Source organism: the organism of the source record quoted next, unplaced genomic scaffold (genome assembly GCF_019419815.1).
Source record: "Pyrus x bretschneideri cultivar Hongxiangsu unplaced genomic scaffold, Pyrus_bretschneideri_v1 Contig17, whole genome shotgun sequence".
NCBI lineage: Eukaryota > Viridiplantae > Streptophyta > Magnoliopsida > Rosales > Rosaceae > Pyrus > Pyrus x bretschneideri.
The window spans coordinates 6,627,099-6,647,635 of record NW_025999468.1 but is presented as its reverse complement, the minus strand read 5'-3'; the positions used below and the strand labels follow the sequence as shown (position 1 = coordinate 6,647,635).

At 38.8% G+C, this 20,537-nt stretch overlaps 2 protein-coding genes across 2 annotated transcripts; both read left to right on the top strand.

Annotated features, from left to right (window-relative positions):
• The first annotated feature begins 5,950 nt into the window (after nucleotides 1–5,950).
• On the top strand, nucleotides 5,951–7,613 carry LOC103946302. Its single transcript, XM_048581771.1, has 2 exons — nucleotides 5,951–6,140; nucleotides 6,839–7,613. Exons 1-2 carry the CDS (start codon nucleotides 6,026–6,028, stop codon nucleotides 7,273–7,275), a joined length of 552 nt encoding a protein of 183 aa, XP_048437728.1. The 5' UTR covers nucleotides 5,951–6,025; the 3' UTR covers nucleotides 7,276–7,613.
• A 3,819-nt stretch (nucleotides 7,614–11,432) lies between these two features.
• On the top strand, nucleotides 11,433–20,321 carry LOC103946301 (importin-4). Its single transcript, XM_009356956.3, has 21 exons — nucleotides 11,433–11,715; nucleotides 11,841–11,973; nucleotides 13,066–13,202; nucleotides 13,310–13,355; nucleotides 14,325–14,537; nucleotides 15,332–15,835; nucleotides 15,919–16,053; nucleotides 16,174–16,389; nucleotides 16,463–16,552; nucleotides 16,642–16,886; nucleotides 16,993–17,081; nucleotides 17,277–17,317; nucleotides 17,554–17,584; nucleotides 17,674–17,796; nucleotides 17,880–18,097; nucleotides 18,195–18,290; nucleotides 18,391–18,503; nucleotides 18,718–18,853; nucleotides 18,957–19,061; nucleotides 19,344–19,749; nucleotides 19,860–20,321. The coding sequence occupies exons 1-20, from the start codon at nucleotides 11,441–11,443 to the stop codon at nucleotides 19,542–19,544; spliced, it is 3,147 nt and encodes a 1,048-aa protein (XP_009355231.2). The 5' UTR covers nucleotides 11,433–11,440; the 3' UTR covers nucleotides 19,545–19,749; nucleotides 19,860–20,321.
• Nucleotides 20,322–20,537: the final 216 nt, after the last annotated feature.

The window sequence follows — 20,537 nt, the reverse complement described above, 5'->3', positions numbered from 1 at the left end:
ACACTAAGAAAAGTCTTGGGTAAATTTTTGAAAAGTCAACAGAGAAATATTCCAAGAATATTATAGGAATATTCTATGAATATTCCATCTGATGGGCTGGAGGGTTTGGGTCGAAGGGCCCTAGGGTTTTTGAGCTTGGGTCCATGCTTCACACATCCCAAGGGCCTTAGTTCACTTAGGGTTTTGGGATGGGTTTTAGAATTAGGAAATTGGGTTGGGTTTAGGTAAATGGGCTAAGGGTTTAGGCCTAAAGGGTTTTGGGTTTCTAGGTTAATAGGTTAGGGAATTGGGTTGATAAAAGGGTTTGGGTAATTAATTGGGTTTGGGCTTAAAAGGGTTACGGGTTGGGCTGGTTTCAAAGGACTTAGGTCGGGTTGATCTGTTTTCAGGCTAATGAATTGGCCGGTTTCTGGCACCACTTCGAACGCCCATAACTTCTTCGTTACTCAACGAAATCAAGTGAAACAAAAATGAAAGTTATAGTCCTCGACAAGATGAAGAGAATGACACCTCACTGTGGTTTGGCCGGAAAATGCCTCGATAGCCTCGGAGGTTGCCGAAAATTGGGTAAGATTTAAATGGATATAACTTTTTCAATACTCAATGAAATTGGGTGATTCAAAAAGGAAAGTTATAGTACTCAACGAGACGAAGAGATTGATACCTTGCACACCGGCCAACTCACCATGGTTTGGCCTGAAATTGCCTCAAGAGGGGTGGTACTCGCCGAAAAACTAGGGAAAATTTCCCCTGTGAGGTTCCTACGTCCAAACTTCGATAAAACCTCTTAAAACCACTTCAAAACATACACTAAGACATGATCTAAAACTTTTGGACGAGGTTCAAGGCTTACCTTCATCGGAGGAGGAAGAAACTTGCCGGAGAACTTCGGTGAACAGTGTAGGCCGAGAGAAATTGAGGGGTTTAGGGTGTTCTCTTTCAATTCTAAGCTCACTAGGGTGATAATGGAGATGTTGATGTTGTTATGGTGTTGGGTGTGTGGGGGTGGTGCTCAAGCAAAAGGAAAGAGTGCAGAGAGAGAGAGAGCACGGGTAGAAAGAAGAGAGTGATGAAGAAGAGAGAACTGAGACAGAAGAAAGAGAAAGACCGAGGTACATAAATTAGGGGGTGGGCCCCTTGGGCTCACCAATTAACACCCAAAAATAATTTTGAAAGAAAATTATCTAGCCCAAGGTGTAAAATTCACGAAAATACCCCCTTTGTTTTGATAAAATCAGGATGGGTTGTTACAATCTACCCCTGTTAAATAAAATTTTGTCCTGAAATTTAAAATAACTTGCCACACTGACAAACTCAAAAATAGGAAAAGATATATATTTATAAAGAGAAATCAAGTCAAAGTGGTTGCATCAAAGAGAATATGCCACACCGTCGCGAGTAGTTTGCCAAATCCTCTTTCATGCCTCAAAATCCTAGTTTCTTCCCCAATCCGTGTAAAAGTAGAAATCATACTTTATAAAAATATATAGCTGAAAACATATATTGACGTAAGGTCAAAAATAAGTACGCAAAATACGATAATGTCAACATAAATATGTACTAACATATCGGGCTGCACTTAAAATTGAAAACGGAAAAACTTGACCAAAACTTTGCAACTTGAAAATTCGCTAAAACTATAATAAGGTAATTTAAAATTCTTATTCTGAAACCAAAACCGCAAATGAAGGTAGGTCTTGCCCAAACATACGTAACGTCACATACTCCGAGAAAAGGTGTGTCTTTGGGCCCCAACAATAGCGAATATGTAACAACTGTCGTAGACGGATCTTCCTGCCCACTTGCTTAACAAACCCAATGCATAAGTTATCGATACAACAGTGGGCCGCCCGTGATATCGACCACACATTTGTTGTCTAGATAAGCAAACAATAATTTCCAAAGGATGCACAATTTTCCATATCATAATAGTTTTAAACTCCCCTCTTTCTCTTTAATAATATTGTTTCTATAAGTTCTCTAAAAGAGTAACATCAACAAGGTCTTCAAGTTTCACTGATGATAAAGAAATATGCGTAAAACTGTTAAAGTTCTCTCATAAAATATGGGAAGGGAATAGAGAATGAGCATAGATCAGCGTTGTCTTCGTGATTTTTTTTAACTGAATGTTGGAGAAGTTTTAAAGTTATTTAGAGATTTTATGTTTTATCATCTTTTATTAAGACTTTCCTTGTCTTCCAGAAATTAGATGGTTTACTTATTTAATTAGGTATACTTAATTATTGTTCTCTATAAATACCTTCTACGCGAAGAAGAATAAAGTATGAAGAGTTGAATTGAAGTTATAATTATCGAGTTTGTGAGAATTCTGAAATTTTCTGAATGTGGTAGGTTGGCTGGCTAAATCTTTCGATACATACACATGTATATTATTGTTCTGTTTAGTTAGCAAATATGAATTCAAGCAAACAATTACCGAGTGGGCACGTAATGGGAGTATATGGACACTTTGCTGAGGATTCTGTGAGCTGCTTTGAAGATAAGGACAATTTTCATGTTTTTCCTGATGATGACAGCTTAATTACAGTGGATGACTTCTTCAGGCTTACGCTCGAGAACGAAAATAACACAGTGCTTAAAAGGATTGAAGGAAATCCAATCAAAGCTAAGGAGACAGGATCGGGAACCGTTACTTCAGCTATGCTTTTGGAGCTTGGCTTGGTGTTGGTGTCGGATTCAAGGATAACCAGAGAAGACGATAGATGTAATACTCTATCTTTATTTAATTTTTTTTTTAATTTTTTGTTTATTTTTTATTTTTTAACAAACGATATTATCTATACTAAATAGAAGGGGTAAGCTTAACCTCACAATGGGATAATAATAATTTAGTTTAAGTTCGCCTTTAGCGAGAATCAAACTTAAGATCCCTCGTTTACAACTGAAGAGGAATATCATTAGACCGTAGTACTAAGTGGCATCTACTATTTTAAAGTACTCTATTATTCTATTTTATATATTTATTTTTTAGTGTATTTATGTGAACTTTTCAGCCGACCTTACTTAGTGAGACAAGGTTTGATTGTCGTTGTATTTATGTGAACTTTTTGTTTTTTCAGTTGGAGCTGATTAACTTAAACTTCAAACAATTAGAGTGCATCCACCGACTTTTGGCGTATGGTGTGGTGAATATGAAGCAGCGAATCGCTTCTTGCGGGCTTTAAGGCCTAAGGCGAAACTTGGTAAATCAATTGAATTCCTTGTTAAACGTGGAGAGGCGTTTTTACATAAACATGATGATATGGACGCATTTGCGGTTTACGTTTGTTATATGGAGGACCAAGTTCCAGCAGGATATATGTTCTATTACAACCCTCAAGTAGTGACGCATAAACAAATTGTAAAGGAATTGACGATGGCAAATGTCCAATAGACTACATTAAACGCGGTTCTCGAAAGTTGATCTATGGTGGTGCTTTTAATGATGGATCTGGTGGAGAACATGCACATGATGATTTATCTCGCTTATTTAAGGATGCCAAGTAAGAGGAACAAGATGATGCCGAAGACTACAAACTTGTAAAAATTAAAAAAAAAATTGGGCATTGATTTGGGAAAAGCAAGATTTCTCACCCGTTTTGCAATGTTTCGAGCTTCTTTAAAGGATTCTTATTGCGGTGCGCCGTTTAGAGGTAGAAGGGATCCGATAAAATTATATTTTTTTTTCATTGTAGGTGTAACGTATTAGATATTCAAAGATTGTTATTGTTTTTCAGTATGCAGTGTCACTACAGATGGAACTATTGAGCGGGAAGGCCCTTTTGGTTTCATTAGAACATGTCTTGACTTTTTCAACATGTTGAAGGCTCGCGAGAAGACATTGTTTTTGATCTATCACAAAAGACTCGAGGGATCAAATTTTGGGAGATTTGTAGTTGAAAACATTCCGTGAGTTTATATATGACTTTATTTAAGTTATACTTACAAAAGGCTATTATGTATTTATATATTTATTTCATTGAACTTTTATGTGGTTTTAGGATTGGGCATGAAAAGGTGAAGCACAACGGACATCGTGTGGCTTTGTTGCAAGGAGACTTTTGTCTGCATCACTTGACCTTGAAGGAAGCAGAAGATGTCGATACACTTTTTAACTCTGCCAATCTGGTCATTAAACGTCCACACTTTAGAACCAACGAGTTTCATTTGAAAAGTTATACACTTAATATGACATTACTGAAGAGAAACAAGAGAAGGAGAGAGGGAAGTTTTGTGGGATTCGAGTCAGCGAAATTCTCATACCATGGATGTCGCAATGTTCAAAGACTACGAAGTGATTTATATGGGAAGGCCTACGAAAGATTTTTTGAAATCTTTGAAAGAAACGATCACATTTTTTAAAGGGGAGAGTCCTGATGATAATCAAGTTTAATGGTAAAATGAAAGTATAATTCAGTGTTGTAGGTTTCAAGTTTAATAAATAAAAGTAGGATTGTGATTCATGTCCGGTATATATATACTTTGTTGTGCGTGTTTTCTGTGTTTAATTTAGCTTTCCTTTACTTGTTCCGGTCGTGAAATATCATATTTGTGCAGTGCCCATTAATTTCATTTGCTTGTACTGGTGGGGTGTGTTTTTAATTGGCAATTGTAGTGAGTTATTTTGGATGTAACTAATCACCAACCAAACCGACTGTGTTAGTAATCTCACTGGAATTATACGGTTGGTCCTCAACACCAAATACGTAACACATATAATTCAATTTTAAAGCCTCCAAACACCAAACAGCTTGAGGTACCGAGATTCCAACAATAATGTGGGTACCAATCTAGGGCAGCTTGGTGATCATCACTACAAGAAAAATAGCCATATAAAACCATTCTTATTGGTGTCAATTAGAAACCGTAGGCACTGAAGTCGGTGGCAAACATCGATTGCCACCATGCAGCCATCAAACAGGAGTATATGTCCTGTGAAGAAGTCTCTATATATTGTGACAATCACCACCGTTTAGAAGTTGGTGGCACAACGAACGGTTCTCATTTATCGGTGGTGTCAAATAGGCTGCAGCTGTTGAATTGTCGTTTCATTTCAGTGCCCTATATTTATATATATGTTGCTATGGACTCACGTATGTCTTGGAATAATTAAGCAAGATTGTAAGATTATTGAATGCGTGAACATGTAATTCACAATACCAAATTAACCACTAATATGAGGACGCTGTTGCTGCAATGAACTTAAGAGTTCTTCTACTCTCTTCGCTCACTGTATACACACTTTGTACGTTGTTGGGTGTTTTCTGTATTTAATTTGGCTTTCCATTGCTTGTACATGTCTTGGAATATCATGTCTGTGCAGTGCCTATTAATTTGGATCGACTCTTTGCTTTGGTTTGATTTGCGTGTACTGGTGGTGTTTTCTTTGGGGGTGTGCGTGTATTTTTAATCAACAATTGTACATACACCTTGCCCTCAAGAAGGCAAGCTGCTGCATTTCGAGTCGTCGTTGATCTTTTAAGTTTTGTGGATTTTCGGTTAAGTGCTGGTTGTAGGTGTTAATCTGGACGTTCTCTTTCTTTTGTGTCGATTGTTAGTTTTGAGTTCGTGTGTAATGGTTGCTTGGGGCATACGTTAGCCCTGGTGGGGGATACGTAATATCTATGAAACTTCAGCTACTTCCCAGCACTCAATTACCTTTCAGAGTTCAAATTTCATGCAGATGCTGCATTCATGGTCATCTTCGCAAGACACTCTTGAAATTTGTTAGTAAATCTCGTAACAATTCCAAGTTGATTCAAGCTTCACTCGTTCGTTAAATGTTAATTTATCTTTGTTGTTAGCCAAGCCCACACAAATAATGGAGAGTTAGGGCCGCATTAGACTAAAAAGGAAACAAAAAAAAAAAATGGAGATAATCAAATTAAATATGAAGGGTATTATAGTCAAATTCCAGTTTGAAGGTTTAGTATTTAAGTAGGGTTTAGCATACCAGACAATCCAACTAAAACAAAACAAAACAAAAAAGAACTCGTGCAACTGCAATCTCTCTCTGACAAAAACCATGTACCGCCGAACCAAAGCCACATCGAAGGCGAAGGCTAAGTCCAAGTCCCTCGCCGGACAAGGGTCCGGGAAGGGGAAGAACCCAATTCCATCCCAACCGACGAAGCTCCAAGGTGAGATTCGGAGTCCTTTTGGTATGCTTTTCAATTTTCGTTTTTAGGGTTTGTAAGGAGGAAGATTATCTGGAATTTCCACTTTACAGCAGCATAACTGGGCTACATATGTTCGTTGCAATCTGCATATATTTTTAGGGTATAACAGAGCTTGAACTTAATTAGGGTTCTTGATGCCTTGTTCATAAAAATTCAAAATCCCTTCTTATGTTGAAAATATGTGTTTTATATATATATATATATATATATATATATTTTTTTTTTATAAATTAATTCGTTTAATTATTAATAGCTAGATATTCTTTCCCAATCAGTTAAATACTTGATTGATTTACCCGGTTACTGAGTATAATTTTCAACCGAATTTTGTATCTATTCTATTCACAATCAATCAATTATTGCAAGTCGGTTTGATTTGGCCCGGCCGGTTACTTGTGTCGAAAGAAATCTCAACAAAATTTCGTAGTCCTACTCCTAGGGGAGTGTTAATTTCCAGTACCTATTTATTTTATACATATTTAGTTGTCCTAACAAATTAACCCAGAGTAGTAGCATGTAATTGAGCATTAAGCAGTAGTCGTCAGTATTTCTAATGATTGAATGAGATCGAGAATACAAAGGAATTAAGGGCCCGAGTCCAGAGGGCCTACTCAGCTTATCTATGTTATTAATATCTGTACATTTTCCCAAACACACAGAGAAGAAGAAAGAAAAAAAGGCGGCTGTTAAAGACTCTCCGAAGACTCACCTCAAGAATGTAAAGGCTGTTGCATACTCTCTGGCTCAAATCCAACTAGAGGAGAAGAGTACTAGCCCAGCTTTTTTCAAGGAGGACAAAATTCCGAAATGCATAGTCGAACCACGCATAGTTTCTGAATTGCCGTCTAGTTGTCCAATTTGCACGAAGTTGGGCCACGCTCCTGAACAATGTCCATGGAGGAGACGTCTCCCCTTCGGCATAACTCAAGTTGGCAAGGGCTATGAAATATACGGCCGGCGTGTCAATATCCTTTGGTGTTCCTTTTGTGATGAGATTGGTCATCACAGGATCTCAGAATGCCCGGAGTGGAACAAAAACAAGGAGGAAACCGATTCATGGGAAGAGTTCTTCTTCCCTGAAGATAAGAACAGTTAGGGTCCTCCCAGTCCCACCCTTTTGAGCAATGATATCTCATCCTTCTGATTTCTGAGCAATGATATATCATCTTGGGTGCATACATACCTGCAGCAGCCGTTGAATTGTCATTTGTTTCAGCGCGCTATATTACATGTTCTTGTGGACTCATGTCTGACATGGAATACTTAAGCTAGATAGCTCAATCGTTGCCATTTGTGGCTGGCAGATATACATAGCGATATAGGTTTCTGTGCTTAATCTGGATTTGCATATGTGTTGGTGGTGTTTTTAATTGATAATTGTTGCAAGTGATTCTGAATAAAACTAATCATCAGCGAAAAACGGTGTTTGTGATACCATCGGTCTCTTTATGCTTAGAAAATTGTGACGATAGTACATTCCCGGAGGGATCTTGTCGAGTTGCTGAGCTCTTGGTCTTGCTTCCTTGGCCGTGTGCGGGATCTTGTCGAATTGCTGAGCTCTTAGTCTTGCTTCCTTGGCCATGTGCTTCTCACTGTTTATGTGTTGACCTAGCTTTTCTCAGTTGTTTCACTAATCTGGCGCAGGGTGCAACTACATTCCTCTCTGGGTTCGTTTTCAACCCAAATGTAGGCAGCTCACCAGCACCTACTGTCGATGGGGCTTTCGGCTCGACTCCAGAATTGTTTGCGTTAGGTTTTTCCTGCAAACAGATATATTTATACACAGTATATTGCTGCTGCATAACTCAGCCTACAAATTAATCGGACATCAATGGTATCTGTGCAGGCTCAATCACTCGCTTGACCCTAATATCTCGCACAAGACCACTATAAGGGACTGGTGCAAATGCATAGGGTCCTCCAGGTGAACCCACAAATGAAAAATCAATTTCAAACGATCCACCAGAGCTACAAATATATATATTGATTTATATAATCCACGCTTCTGATCGTAATTACAAAATTTTGTGAATCGACCGAAAATTATTTTGAGGCAAAAATCATTTTGCTTCTCACCATCAAGTTGGAATAAAAATCTATTAAAACCGTTTACGTAGCATAAATACAACTTGGTTTTTGTGAAATACCTTGGGTAACGAGACATACTTTATATTTTGCAATCTCATCTTTTTTACTGTTGTTTTTATGCCGAGTAATGTTGGGAGACTAAATTTAAAAACTAAATGATATGTTATCAATAGGACTAAGCACGTTTATCAACGTTTAAATAATAAGTCAATCATCAACTTCTATATCCTTTAATTTCTAAAACTTTCCCCACAAATTTAGTCTCTATAATATTACTCTTTTGTGCCACATGGCCCAAAGAAAAATTCTTAGATTGTAACAACCTGTCCTGGAATTTACGTAAGAAAATGAGTGTTTTTGTATTTTCACTAAGTTTGGGGGATACTTTCCATTTTAAAATTGTTTTTGAGCCTTAATTGGTGAGCCCAAGGGGCCCACCCCCTGTTTTGTTCCCTGGTTCCTTTCCCTTTCCCTTTTTTTTTATTTCTTCTTACTCTCTCCTTCACCCATTCTCTTCGACCTCTCTCCCTCCCTCCGAGCATAACATACCCACACACAAACACACACACACCCATGCCCACACCTATAGCTCTTTTCTAACCTCGTGGTTGCGTTTTGGACGTCAAACCATGAAGAAACCACCTCGGAGACATTTCCCAGTTTTTCGGCGAGCACCGCCCCTTTCGAGGCAATTTCTGGCCAAACCACGGTGGGTTGGCCGGCGTGCAAGGTATCAATCTTTTCATCTCACTGAGTACTACAACTTTCCTTTTTATTTCACCCAATTTCATTGAGTATTGAAGAAGTTATGCTCATTTGAATCTTACCCAGTTTCCGGCAGACACCCGTGGCTTCCAGGCTGTTTTACGGCCAACTTCGGCCACGATGACGGGAACCAAGGGTATATTTCGATTCCTTACCTTCGGGGCTTCAATTTGGTATATTGAATGACATGTTTTGGTTGAGTTTTGAGCTCCAACGGAGCTTGGGAATTCTCCGGCCTAAATCCGGCCTTCTCCTTCTTGGAATCCGGCAAACACCCAAGGCCTTTGGGCCTTTCCTGCCAAGCCCAAAACCTGGGCAGCCCAACCCAACACCCTTTGTAAATGGGCCTTTGGGCCGTGTAACTTCTAACCCAAACCCAACCCACCTAAAAGCTAAACCCATTTACCCTAACCCAAACCCTTTAGGCCCAAACCCGGATCCAATACCCAAACCCTAAAACCGGGTTGACCCACGATCCGTTGACCTTGACCCGTTGACCGTTTACCGAGTCAACGGTCAACGTTGACTTTGACCTCGGGGTTGACTTTTTGGGTTTTCGTACGGGACCCCTCCTAGGCTAATTTCGACGTCCTGAACCCATTTCCGATGTCCGTTTTCTCAAATTCAGTCATTTGAGTAGAGTTTGACTAAATGTACCATTTATGTGCTTAGGGGCGATTATCTGTGGCGTTTCATTTTTTGCTAGATGGCGTGGCTTTTCGACGGCGAAGTATTGTGAGTGAACCCCTTCTAAAAATGCATGTTTTGATAGTATAAATGCATACATGAAAAGCATGATTTGATGATTATGTTTTATGAAACGTTTTACGAGATAACATGCTTACTGAGGCTAGTTTGAATTACTACTATTTTTCCTATAACCCATGTTCTTATAGAATATCTGATGGATGACGATATGATATTTAGAACATGTTTAGAACACCTCTTTATAGTATAGATGATGGATGACTTTATACTATGAAGTTGATTTTCAATATATGTATGTTCACTGGTTTTGTACTTACCTAGTGGTCCTTTCCGTTACGGGACGTAGGGATATATCCGGTCCGTCCCGGGCGACGGTTTGGTGTTGGCATAGGGCCTGGAGTGTGTTTTTCTCTGACTATCTGCTCAGAGATGGGGAGCCGGCATGGGGCCTGAAGTGTATTTTCCTCTGACTATGTGCTCAGAGACGGGAAGCCGGCATGGGGCCTAGAGAGTTGTATCGGACATTCACTAGTGTTTATTATATTTACATGTTATGATTTGAGATATTGCACGACATACTAGGTTTCGGAAAACCTATGTTTATCATTATATTTGTGTTTTCATAAAACCTGGGGGTTAGTACGTTGATAACTGTTTTATTATATATATACATATCAACTTGGTCCACTCATGTTTGTTTTGCGCCCCCTTCAGGACTTAGAATCGAGGCATACAATCCTGACGTCCAGACACTTCCGCATCGGCATCTTCGAGTCCTCTTGGTGTAGGACCCACTCCTTGGTTTCATTCAATTTTATATTATTTTTCTTTTAATGTTCTAGATTAGTGGTGTGCTCTGAACACGGTCCTTATTTGCATATTCATTATTCTTTTATATTTATAAACCTTATTTACCCTTTGTTTTCAGCATTTGCACTCAATAAATGGCTTTCATCACCCTGGGGTGTCGGCTAGCACGTGGCTATCCTGGTATTCGGGGAATATCGGGATTGGGGCGTGTCATAGATTCTTAATTTTCTTATTTTGAGAATATTTTGAATTCAGAACACTGACTATTATTAATTTTTCAGTCAATTGTACTTATTAGGCACACATCTAAGCAACAATGGATCTTAGTAGTGGCAGATTCAGGTTTTGAATTTAAAGAATCTCAGCGTTAAATGTCTAATTTTCAATAGAAAGAGAGCATGAAGTGTGCAAAACAATTTTAATTTCTTTATGAGGCATTTTATCAAACACTTGATGCGTTTGTTGTCGTTAACCAAATCATGTTATACATATGTCGAAACAATCTAATAAGTGCTATTGAAAATCTGTTAAGTGTTCTCAACATGACTTGATGAGCGAATAAAAACAACAGACATTACATCGAATACTTAGAGACAAAAAATAACGCATACCAAACAAACATCAGAAGGCCGCTCTTAATTTTATGTCTGTCCAGCGTGTCCCCACAGCGTATAAAAAGCCTTCACTCCAAAGCAAAGCGGCGGCGGCGGCAGCAGCAGAGACTCCCTCCCCACAAAACCTTAAGAAAAAAAACCCTCGCACTACAACAAAAAGCAACGCCTCCATTTCCCCCTCCCTGGAAACTTGCCCCACCCGAAACGGCGTCGCACGAACGATACCAGAAACCCTAGATATACAGACAGAGCGAGAGAGAGACTAGAGCAGACGACATGTCGCAGTCACTGGAGCTCTTGCTGATACAATTCCTGATGCCGGACAACGACGCCCGGCGGCAGGCGGAGGACCAGATAAAGCGCTTGGCCAAGGACCCTCAGGTGGTTCCCGCGCTCGTACAGCACCTCCGCACCGCCAAGACGCCGAACGTGAGGCAATTGGCGGCCGTGCTTCTGAGGAAGAAGATCACCGGACACTGGGCCAAGCTCTCACTTCAAATTAAACACCTCGTTAGGCAGTCTCTCATTGAGAGCATCACAATGGAGCACAGGTCTGAATTTATCTCGATTGGATTGTTTTTTATTTTGGGTGATGTTTAATTGCTTGAGCTCCTGTGTGATTTATTTGCTTTGTATTTGAATTGGTTTGCTTATTGATTTCATGGTGTTTGTGCAGTCCACCGGTGAGGCGAGCCAGTGCCAATGTGGTTAGTGTCGTTGCCAAATATGCAGTCCCGGCTGGAGAATGGCCGGATTTGTTGCCCTTTCTGTTTCAATGTAGTCAGAGTGCGCAGGAAGAACATAGAGAGGTAATTTCCGTTGTGTTCTGAAAGAAGCCCTTTTATTTTTCCTTGTTGCGCTCGCTTTATCGTTCCCCATGTTAACTACATTGCCCTCTATGTAATTTTAATCCTGAAAGTTCGTGAATACTTGTGACATTACTCACAAGAGGAGGTGTAATGTTTGTTAAGCCAAAACCTTTGGTGCATTATTTGCAAAATTGAATACTTGTGACTTTATGGGGTTGGGTTTTTTTTTGGCTGTGTTATGGGTAATATGGACGGAAAGAAGTAGCAGAGAGGAGTTATGGGAGAAAATTTGTTTATTGTCTTCGGGATTTTAAAGAAGTTATTTTTTTCTTTTTCCAATTTATGGCACGGAATGTTGGGCGGTCAAGCATCAACATGGGCAAAAAATGAGTGTAACGGATTTGAGAATGCTTCGGGGATGTGTGGACACACGGTAAAGGACAAGATTAAGAACGAGGATATCCGAGGTAAAGTAGGACTTGATATAATTGAAGATGAGATGAGAGAAAATCGGTTAAGGTGAGTTGGACATGTGAACCGAAGGCCTACAAATGCTCCGGTTAGAAGATGCGATTATGAGACAGAGGCTCAGCTGTTGAGGAAAAAAGGGGTAGAGGAAGACTTAGGAAGACTTAGAAAGAGACTCTAAGAAAAGATATGGAGTACTTGGAGCTAATGGAAGACTTGGCGCAAAACCGAGCGCAGTGATGTTCTAGGATCATACAGTCGACCCCACTTAGTGGGATAAGGCTTTGTGGAGTTTTTGTAGCTGCTTTTTAGGGGGATTTTTTGTTTTTACTTTGTGAACATCTTGTCCACTTTTGTAATTTCATCATCATTTGCAATGAAATTTCATTTCTTTCTCAAAAGTAAAAAAATAAAAAGTGGCAAAAGGATTTTCTAGGAAAAGTTCTTGAAGCATGTTCAACCAAACTCTTTTGTGGGCGAAACTGTGTTCTACAAAATATTGTTTACCGGAGACACAAAATTTTTTGGAATTGGGCATTCCACATCACACTCTTGTTCATGTTGTTATGTAGTTCATATTCAATATACTGATTTATATGGTTGGTTTTGCTTTGTTGGAATAAGGTGGCATTGATCCTGTTCAGCTCTTTGACTGAAACAATAGGGAATACGTTTCAGCCACATTTTGCAGATTTGCAAGCTCTTCTTCTGAAATGCCTCCAGGATGAGACAAGCAACCGCGTCAGAGTTGCTGCGCTCAAGTAATGCTTAGTATTTATCCATTCATAGTTTTGATATTTTATGCTTCTTTTGCTAACAAGTGATTAGCTTGTATTTTCTTAATTGAATCTTTTAATTATTATGCCAGGGCCGTAGGGTCTTTTCTGGAATTCACTCATGATGGGGTTGAAGTGGTGAGTTTGTATTTATATCATAAATAAAAGTAAAGTATCATAAATAAATTCTTTTATTAGCAATACGTTCTTCAGTATTGATTATCTGTTTCTGTTTTATCCTTAATACCTGGGTAAGTTGGATAACCTAAAATGATGTTGAAGATGTAAATTTCCCGTAAATTACTATGTGTTTACTATTCAGAATGATAGCACAATGCATTCTATTTGAAGAATGAAAGAAAAAGAAATCCAAGCACAAAGACCACTCAACAGATAAGCCTTTTGAAATATAAAGTAAAGCAATTATTGTATTATTTATAAGGTTCCATCACCATAACAACAAGAGTTTCTATTTCTTGGTTGAGAAAAATAAACAAATAAATTCAGTCTTCTCTTGGTATGATGGAACATGCTCTTGATTGGTTTTGGTGAGAAAAATTTTGGTTTAGCGCATATATTCATTTCTCTTACATTACACACTACTGTTATGTATTGGACAGACACATCAGACCTATGGTTATTTTTTCTTTGGCGTATTTTGTTTTTCCTAGTGGATAGGATCATATATATTCATTGGCTGTTACATCTTTAAACATACCTAATGCTTCAATTTCATGGGATCCGATCATGGCTTGCTATGTGCTCTATGGTCGATGAAAAATAGCATTTCAGAATAAAATTTTCACAAGAGAAAATTACTCTCTCATCAAAACCACAGGTGATAGTCAATTGTAAATTGGAAAAATTTGAACACCAAGCAGTGACCACGCTAATCAAAGTTCTGAAATATACCAACATAAGATCCCAAGTCTAATTGACCGAACATGACAATCTTATTCCTTTGGCATTTTATTCCAAGTAATCTGATGTCAAGCATGCGAAGCAGGCATTTTGTTTTTAGCGTTATTTTGCATTTCTCCCAAATTTCTTACGTTGTAACTAATTAGTTTATTTTTGTTGGCATTTATCTTATTCATACCAATCCAGGTGAAGTTTCGGGAATTCATACCTAGCATCTTAAATGTATCAAGACAATGCCTTGCAGCTGGCGAGGAGGATGTTGCTATTATTGCTTTTGAAATTTTTGATGAGTTGATTGAATCTCCTGCACCTCTTCTTGGTGAATCTGTTAAATCCATTGTGCAATTCTCTCTTGAAGTTTGTTCAACTCAAAGTTTAGAATCTAATACACGTCATCAGGTTAGTATAAAGGGTCAAACGTTTCCTCGCCTTTTCTCTATGAGCTCCCAGTCTTTGGTTGGGCTGATAAGTTTGGGACTGGACCTAACAGTTCTTGTTTGAGACCCAATTTTTTTGCCACTTTCCTTTATATTTTGGCCTTCAAGATATGAAAAAGAAATACTGAGACAACTGAAAACCATAGTAGCTCCCACCTGCTTACTATTTCTCTTTCTCTCTCTTTCCCCTCTCTTTGCAAACCGCACAACTCTGCCCATCACATATGATGCTAACTAGCTCTTGCAGATCCGGTTTACTGGATTTTGTGCTCTCACTGTTGCTTGGGGTGCTTAGTCCCGTCAGCTCGATCAGTTGTATGTGGGGATCTGTAGCGTTGTATTGTGATTTTGGGTTGTTGCAGCCTAGGGTTTTGACCCGCGATCTGGGGGCCGGACTGATCGGATTTGATAGTTGCATACAGAGAGGGTAGGAGAGAAGAGGGAAAAGAAGAGAGAGAGAAGGGGGGGGGGCAATTTTCCGGCAGCACAGCCATTACAGACACAGACGGAAGGTGTAGCTGCTGTGGCTTTTGTGCTTCTCAGTTTTTCTTTTTTAAATTTTAAACGAGTGAAAAATGGAAAGGTGAAGTGGCAAAAAAAAAAAAAAAAAAAAAAAAAAAAAAAAAACAAAGTTGAGTCCATCGGTAAACTGTTGGGTCCCAATAAGCTTGCCTGTAAGTTTAACTTATCTGCTTTGTAATAAACAAAGGCTCTGTCTGTGAAATACTCATATTTGTTTTTGTTGTTGATTCTCAGGCAATTCAGATAGTTTCATGGCTAGCAAAGTATAAATCCAATTCCCTCAAAAAGCATAAGCTGGTCATCCCTATTCTGCAAGTTATTTGCCCATTGCTTGCAGAATCAAATGATGAAGATAAGGATGATGATCTTGCTCCAGATCGAGCTGCTGCAGAAGTTATTGATACTATGGCTTTGAACATACCAAAGCATGTTTTCCACCCTGTCTTTGAATTTTCTTCTTTAAGCAGTCAAAACGCAAATCCAAAATATCGGGAAGCATCTGTTACCGCTTTAGGTGTCATTTCAGAAGGTTGTTTGGAGATGATAAAAGATAAGTTGGATCCAGTTCTTCATATTGTCTTAGGCGCTCTGAGAGATCCTGAAGAAATGGTTAGGGGGGCTGCATCATTTGCATTGGGTCAGTTTGCAGAGCATTTGCAGCCGGAAATTGTTTCCCACTATCAAAGTGTACTTCCCTGCATTTTGAATGCCCTTGAGGATACATCTGATGAAGTGAAGGTATGTTTGGTAGAAGGAAATTAGAAGATTGGTATAGTTTATTCATATGTATTTGATATGACTAAAACAATCTATATGTGCAGGAGAAGTCATATTATGCTTTGGCAGCATTTTGTGACAACATGGGTGAGGAAATTCTTCCATTCCTTGATCCATTGATGGGAAAACTACTGGGGGCCCTCCATAATAGCCCTCGTAATTTGCAGGAGACATGCATGGTATGGTGGTCTTCTTTGACCTAAATACTTAAAAGTAAATTATTATATATATATATATATATATATATATATTCAGTGAATGGTTCGGTTTTAAATTGATTGATTTGCATCATATTGCAGTCTGCGATTGGTTCGGTTGCATCTGCGGCAGAACAGGCATTTGTTCCGTATGCTGAAAGGGTTTTGGAGTTGATGAAAAGTTTCTTGGTGCTTAGTAATGATGAGGATCTTTGTTCACGAGCAAGAGCTACTGAATTAGTTGGAATTGTTGCAATGTGTGTGGGGAGAACTAGGATGGAACCAATTTTACCCCCTTATATAGAAGCTGCAATTTCTGTAATTACATTTCCTCTTTCCTTTGATCATTTTGTCTCAATGATGTTAATTAACATGTCTAGTGTTATCACAGGGTTTTGGATTGGATTTCAGTGAACTTCGGGAGTATATTCATGGATTCTTCAGCAATGTGGCAGAAATTTTGGATGACGGCGTTATACAGGTATGGAAGGCTTGAGTTGGGTTATGCTTAATGCAATTGTTCACTTGATGCCCCTTTTTCATGAGTTTTCCCCCCTCTTTTGAAAACAGTATCTTCCTCATGTCGTACCCCTGGCTTTTTCTTCCTGCAATCTTGATGATGGAGCTGCAGTGGACATCGATGAGTCTGATGATGAAAATATTAATGGATTTGGTGGAGTTTCATCTGATGATGAAGCTCATGATGAGCCAAGAGTACGAAATATCAGTGTAAGAACAGGAGTTTTAGATGAAAAGGCAGCTGCAACTCAAGCTCTTGGCTTATTTGCACTACATACGAAGGCCTCATATGCACCGTATCCAACATCTAATTTTATTTGATTTTTAGGTTATATTCTAAGTTTATGGATATACAATGTTAATCAGTAAGATATTGTTTTGGGATCTTTGACTTCTTTTAAGCTATTTGGAGGAATCATTTAAGATCCTAGTACGACACTCAGGGTATTTCCATGAAGATGTTCGGCTTCAGGCAATCATTTCTCTGAAACGTGAGTTCAAACTTATTGTCTGTATCTGCATGCTGTCTGTCAAAGTATACTTATTTTGAATTATGTTGGAAATGTGGATGAGTTGGTGCTACAGGGATAATTTTTATTGAGTATTGTCTTGCTTTTCTGTAGATTTTATGATATTTAATATCACTTGTCCATTAACAACTTATGTTTGGTTGATTTCAAATACAGATATTTTAACAGCAGCACAGGCAGTTTACCAGAATCATAATGTTAGTGGCTGTCATATCTCTCTCTCTCTCTCTCTCTCCACATGCAAGTGTGCAGTGCATGTCATGATCACTGTTATTTGGTTTTGCAAACTTGTTTGTCGCCTACTCATCTGTGTACTCTAATGTGCTTCTTGGAGCCTCCTCTTTGGTGCCACTTTGTTTATAGTTGAGATTATATTTGGAGTTAGTAGGTATCAAAATATGGTATTAAGTTTACTAGTGTTCTTGTTTTGCAGGAAGGACAAGCAAGGGCTAAGGAAATTCTGGGTAAGATAATGACGTGAAAAACGGAAGATATATGTACCTGTCCGCATCCTGGTTTTCTGTTAACATTAAAATCAAACTCTTCACTGCAGATACTGTGATGAACACTTATATCAAGACTATGACTGAAGATGATGACAAGGAAGTTGTTGCTCAAGCTTGTATGAGCCTTGCTGATATCATCAAAGATTATGGATATATGGCTGTTGAGCCTTGTGAGTATAATTTATAGTTGGGTGTTGTCCTCTTTGTTGAAGCAATTTCTAAAGGCTGATAAAATGCTGTCATCTGATATCAGATGTACCACGGGTTGTTGATGCTACTTTGGTACTGCTTCGGGAGGAATCAGCTTGTCAGCAGACAGAATGTGATGATGAAATTGATGATGATGATGTTGTACATGATGAAGAACTTATGGATGCAGTTTCTGACCTTCTTCCTGCTTTTGCGAAGTCAATGGGTCCTCATTTTGCACCTATTTTTGCTACGCTATTTGAACCTTTAATGAAATTTGCGGTGGGTTGCAAAAACATTATATCAAATTTAGTTGCAATACCTTGCTAGCGATTTCCTACAGTAGGTATTTTGCTAATTTAACTATTGTTGTATTTAGAGAGCTTCGCGGCCACTGCAAGATCGGACAATGGTTGTTGCCTGCCTTGCTGAAGTTGCTCAAGACATGGGTGCTCCAATTGCTGGATATGTCGACGTAATTTTATCAAATTTTTTATACATTATTATAAATTAAGGATGTACATTAAGTTCAAGAATACATTAAGCTAGTTGCTAAAATTTGTGTCTGATTTCAGAGGGTGATGCCCTTGGTAATCAAAGAACTAGTATCATCAGACGCAACCAATAGAAGGAATGCTGCATTTTGTGTTGGAGAGCTGTGCAAAAATGGGGGTGAGGGGACGTTGAAGTATCCTTTTTTTATGTTAAGACTTTTTATTGTCTTTTCCTTGTTCCTGATTTTTTTCTTTGGAATTTTCGTGATCCTCTGATTCGTGTTCTGAGTTCAGGTATTACAGGATTTGTGATGAATCATCTTTATAATTATGTTGTTTATAGAAGTTAGTTTGGCATAGAAACCTAGAATGTGCCTTCCACTAGCATGTTCTTTAATCAATTCCCAGATACTATGGTGATATATTGCGTGGACTTTACCCACTATTTGGGGAATCTGAGCCAGATGATGCTGTCAGGGATAACGCAGCTGGTGCAGTGGCAAGAATGATAATGGTGCACCCTGAATCTATCCCATTGAATCAGGTAAGTATCCTGATGACATTTTCTGGCTTAGTATTATCATTTTTCCATCATTTGGGTTTCGTTTTGGTGAGCTTAAGTATATATCTCCTTGTTAAATTTGCAGGTACTTCCTGTTTTCTTGAAGGTTCTTCCACTAAAAGAAGATCGTGAAGAGTCAATGACGGTGTATAGTTGCGTCTCTACTCTTGTTTTATCATCTAATGCCCAGGTTAGTTCACAGCTCCATGATTTCAGTCTGAAACTTGAGAATAGATTAAAATGATAAGATATATATCATTTATAAACACTCACACACACACACACACATTTATAATATGTGTACGTATATCATACAAACTATGTGGGATCCCTCTATGGAAGCTCCCTGTGTATCGGGTAATCCTAGAAGGTGAACTTACTTGGTCTTTTTTGTTTTTCTTGTTTTCTTATCCTTTTTCTTTATGGAGTTGACCATAAGTTTTCTTACCCACCCATTCTTTTTTCCAAGCAGATCCTTTCTCTAGTCCCAGATTTGGTTAATGTATTTGCTCAAGTTGTGGCATCACCAGTTGAAACTCCTGAAGTAAAAGCACAAATCGGAAGAGCTTTTGCTCACCTGATTTCACTCTACGGCCAACAGATGCAGCCCCTTTTGGGTAACCTCTCCCCTGCTTATGCAAATGCCCTAGCCGCATTTGTCCCGAAAAGCTGATTCGTGGTGAGCCAGTGACTTGCCTTCTCGTTGCATTTGCTCCAGGAAGCTGTTCGATTGAGCCTGTGGATTGTGATTCTTCACCAATAGTTTCTACCCGCCTTTTTTGCTGAGATTCTTTTCCAATTCAAAGACCGTGGTGTGTTGTTCCCATGTTTTATAGATGGGTTGGCTTCAGTCTTGGAGGAGGACATCGTTCTATAAGGTAATGCCTGCGACCTAGGGTGAGAAAAGTAGCAAATGCCCTAAGAGGCTTTGAAGCCTAATTTGCAAATTGCGTTAACCTTCTATACGTGTTTTTGTTCATTCTTACAGGTGATCCTCCTCCTATTACCACCTCCATTTTTCAAGGCTGGTGATACTGCTTTTTCTTCTTCTTCCTTATTTTCATGTGGTATCTTTTTCCCCCTGAATCTTCTTTACATTCTCCGGTCTGCTTTGAGCGTTCGTGTGCTTTCTTTGATACTTTTATGTGCGTGATTTGATTATTTGTTTGAGTATCATGGTTGTCCGCTGTCTGGTTTCCATAGGTTCGAAAATTTCGCCTTTCCGCTCACAGAATTAGTGAAGATGATGCATACCCATAGTATATCGTCATGTGTAACGCAGCGTTGTCCTTAAGTTATTGCTTGCAGAATCAAATTGCCAACGGTAAAATTGGCGCTTTCGATTTTCGGCAGTCATAGTAACGAGGTTACTTTTATGTTATTTAAGAAATGTGTTTTGATATGTACTAATTTTCAGTTGGGACTTCAGTATGGTTAATTTATGTTTTTCCATGGTGGGTAACTAGAGTCGATAGGAGCGACAACTAACCCATGTTTACCGAATCCGAAGGGGGGGTAATTTTTGCACGTCCCTCTAAATTTTAGCTCCCGGTTCTCCTATTTGTTCAATCCAATGGTTAGAAACAAACAAAGGATGTGCGGGAGGTGAAAATGGCGCGCAAAATCACTTTCCATACTAAATCGTTGTTATGTTGTGTAGACAGTT

Excerpts from the sequence above, each read along its gene's own strand:
- LOC103946302 (XM_048581771.1), top strand. The coding sequence starts at position 6,026 with ATGTACCGCCGAACCAAAGCCACATCGAAGGCGAAGGCTAAGTCCAAG. Across the intron at positions 6,141-6,838 it reads CCAACCGACGAAGCTCCAAG|AGAAGAAGAAAGAAAAAAAG; the intron begins GTGAGATTCGGA and ends CCAAACACACAG.
- LOC103946301 (XM_009356956.3), top strand. The coding sequence starts at position 11,441 with ATGTCGCAGTCACTGGAGCTCTTGCTGATACAATTCCTGATGCCGGAC. Across the intron at positions 17,797-17,879 it reads ATATATGGCTGTTGAGCCTT|ATGTACCACGGGTTGTTGAT; the intron begins GTGAGTATAATT and ends ATCTGATATCAG. Across the intron at positions 19,062-19,343 it reads TTTTATCATCTAATGCCCAG|ATCCTTTCTCTAGTCCCAGA; the intron begins GTTAGTTCACAG and ends TTTTCCAAGCAG.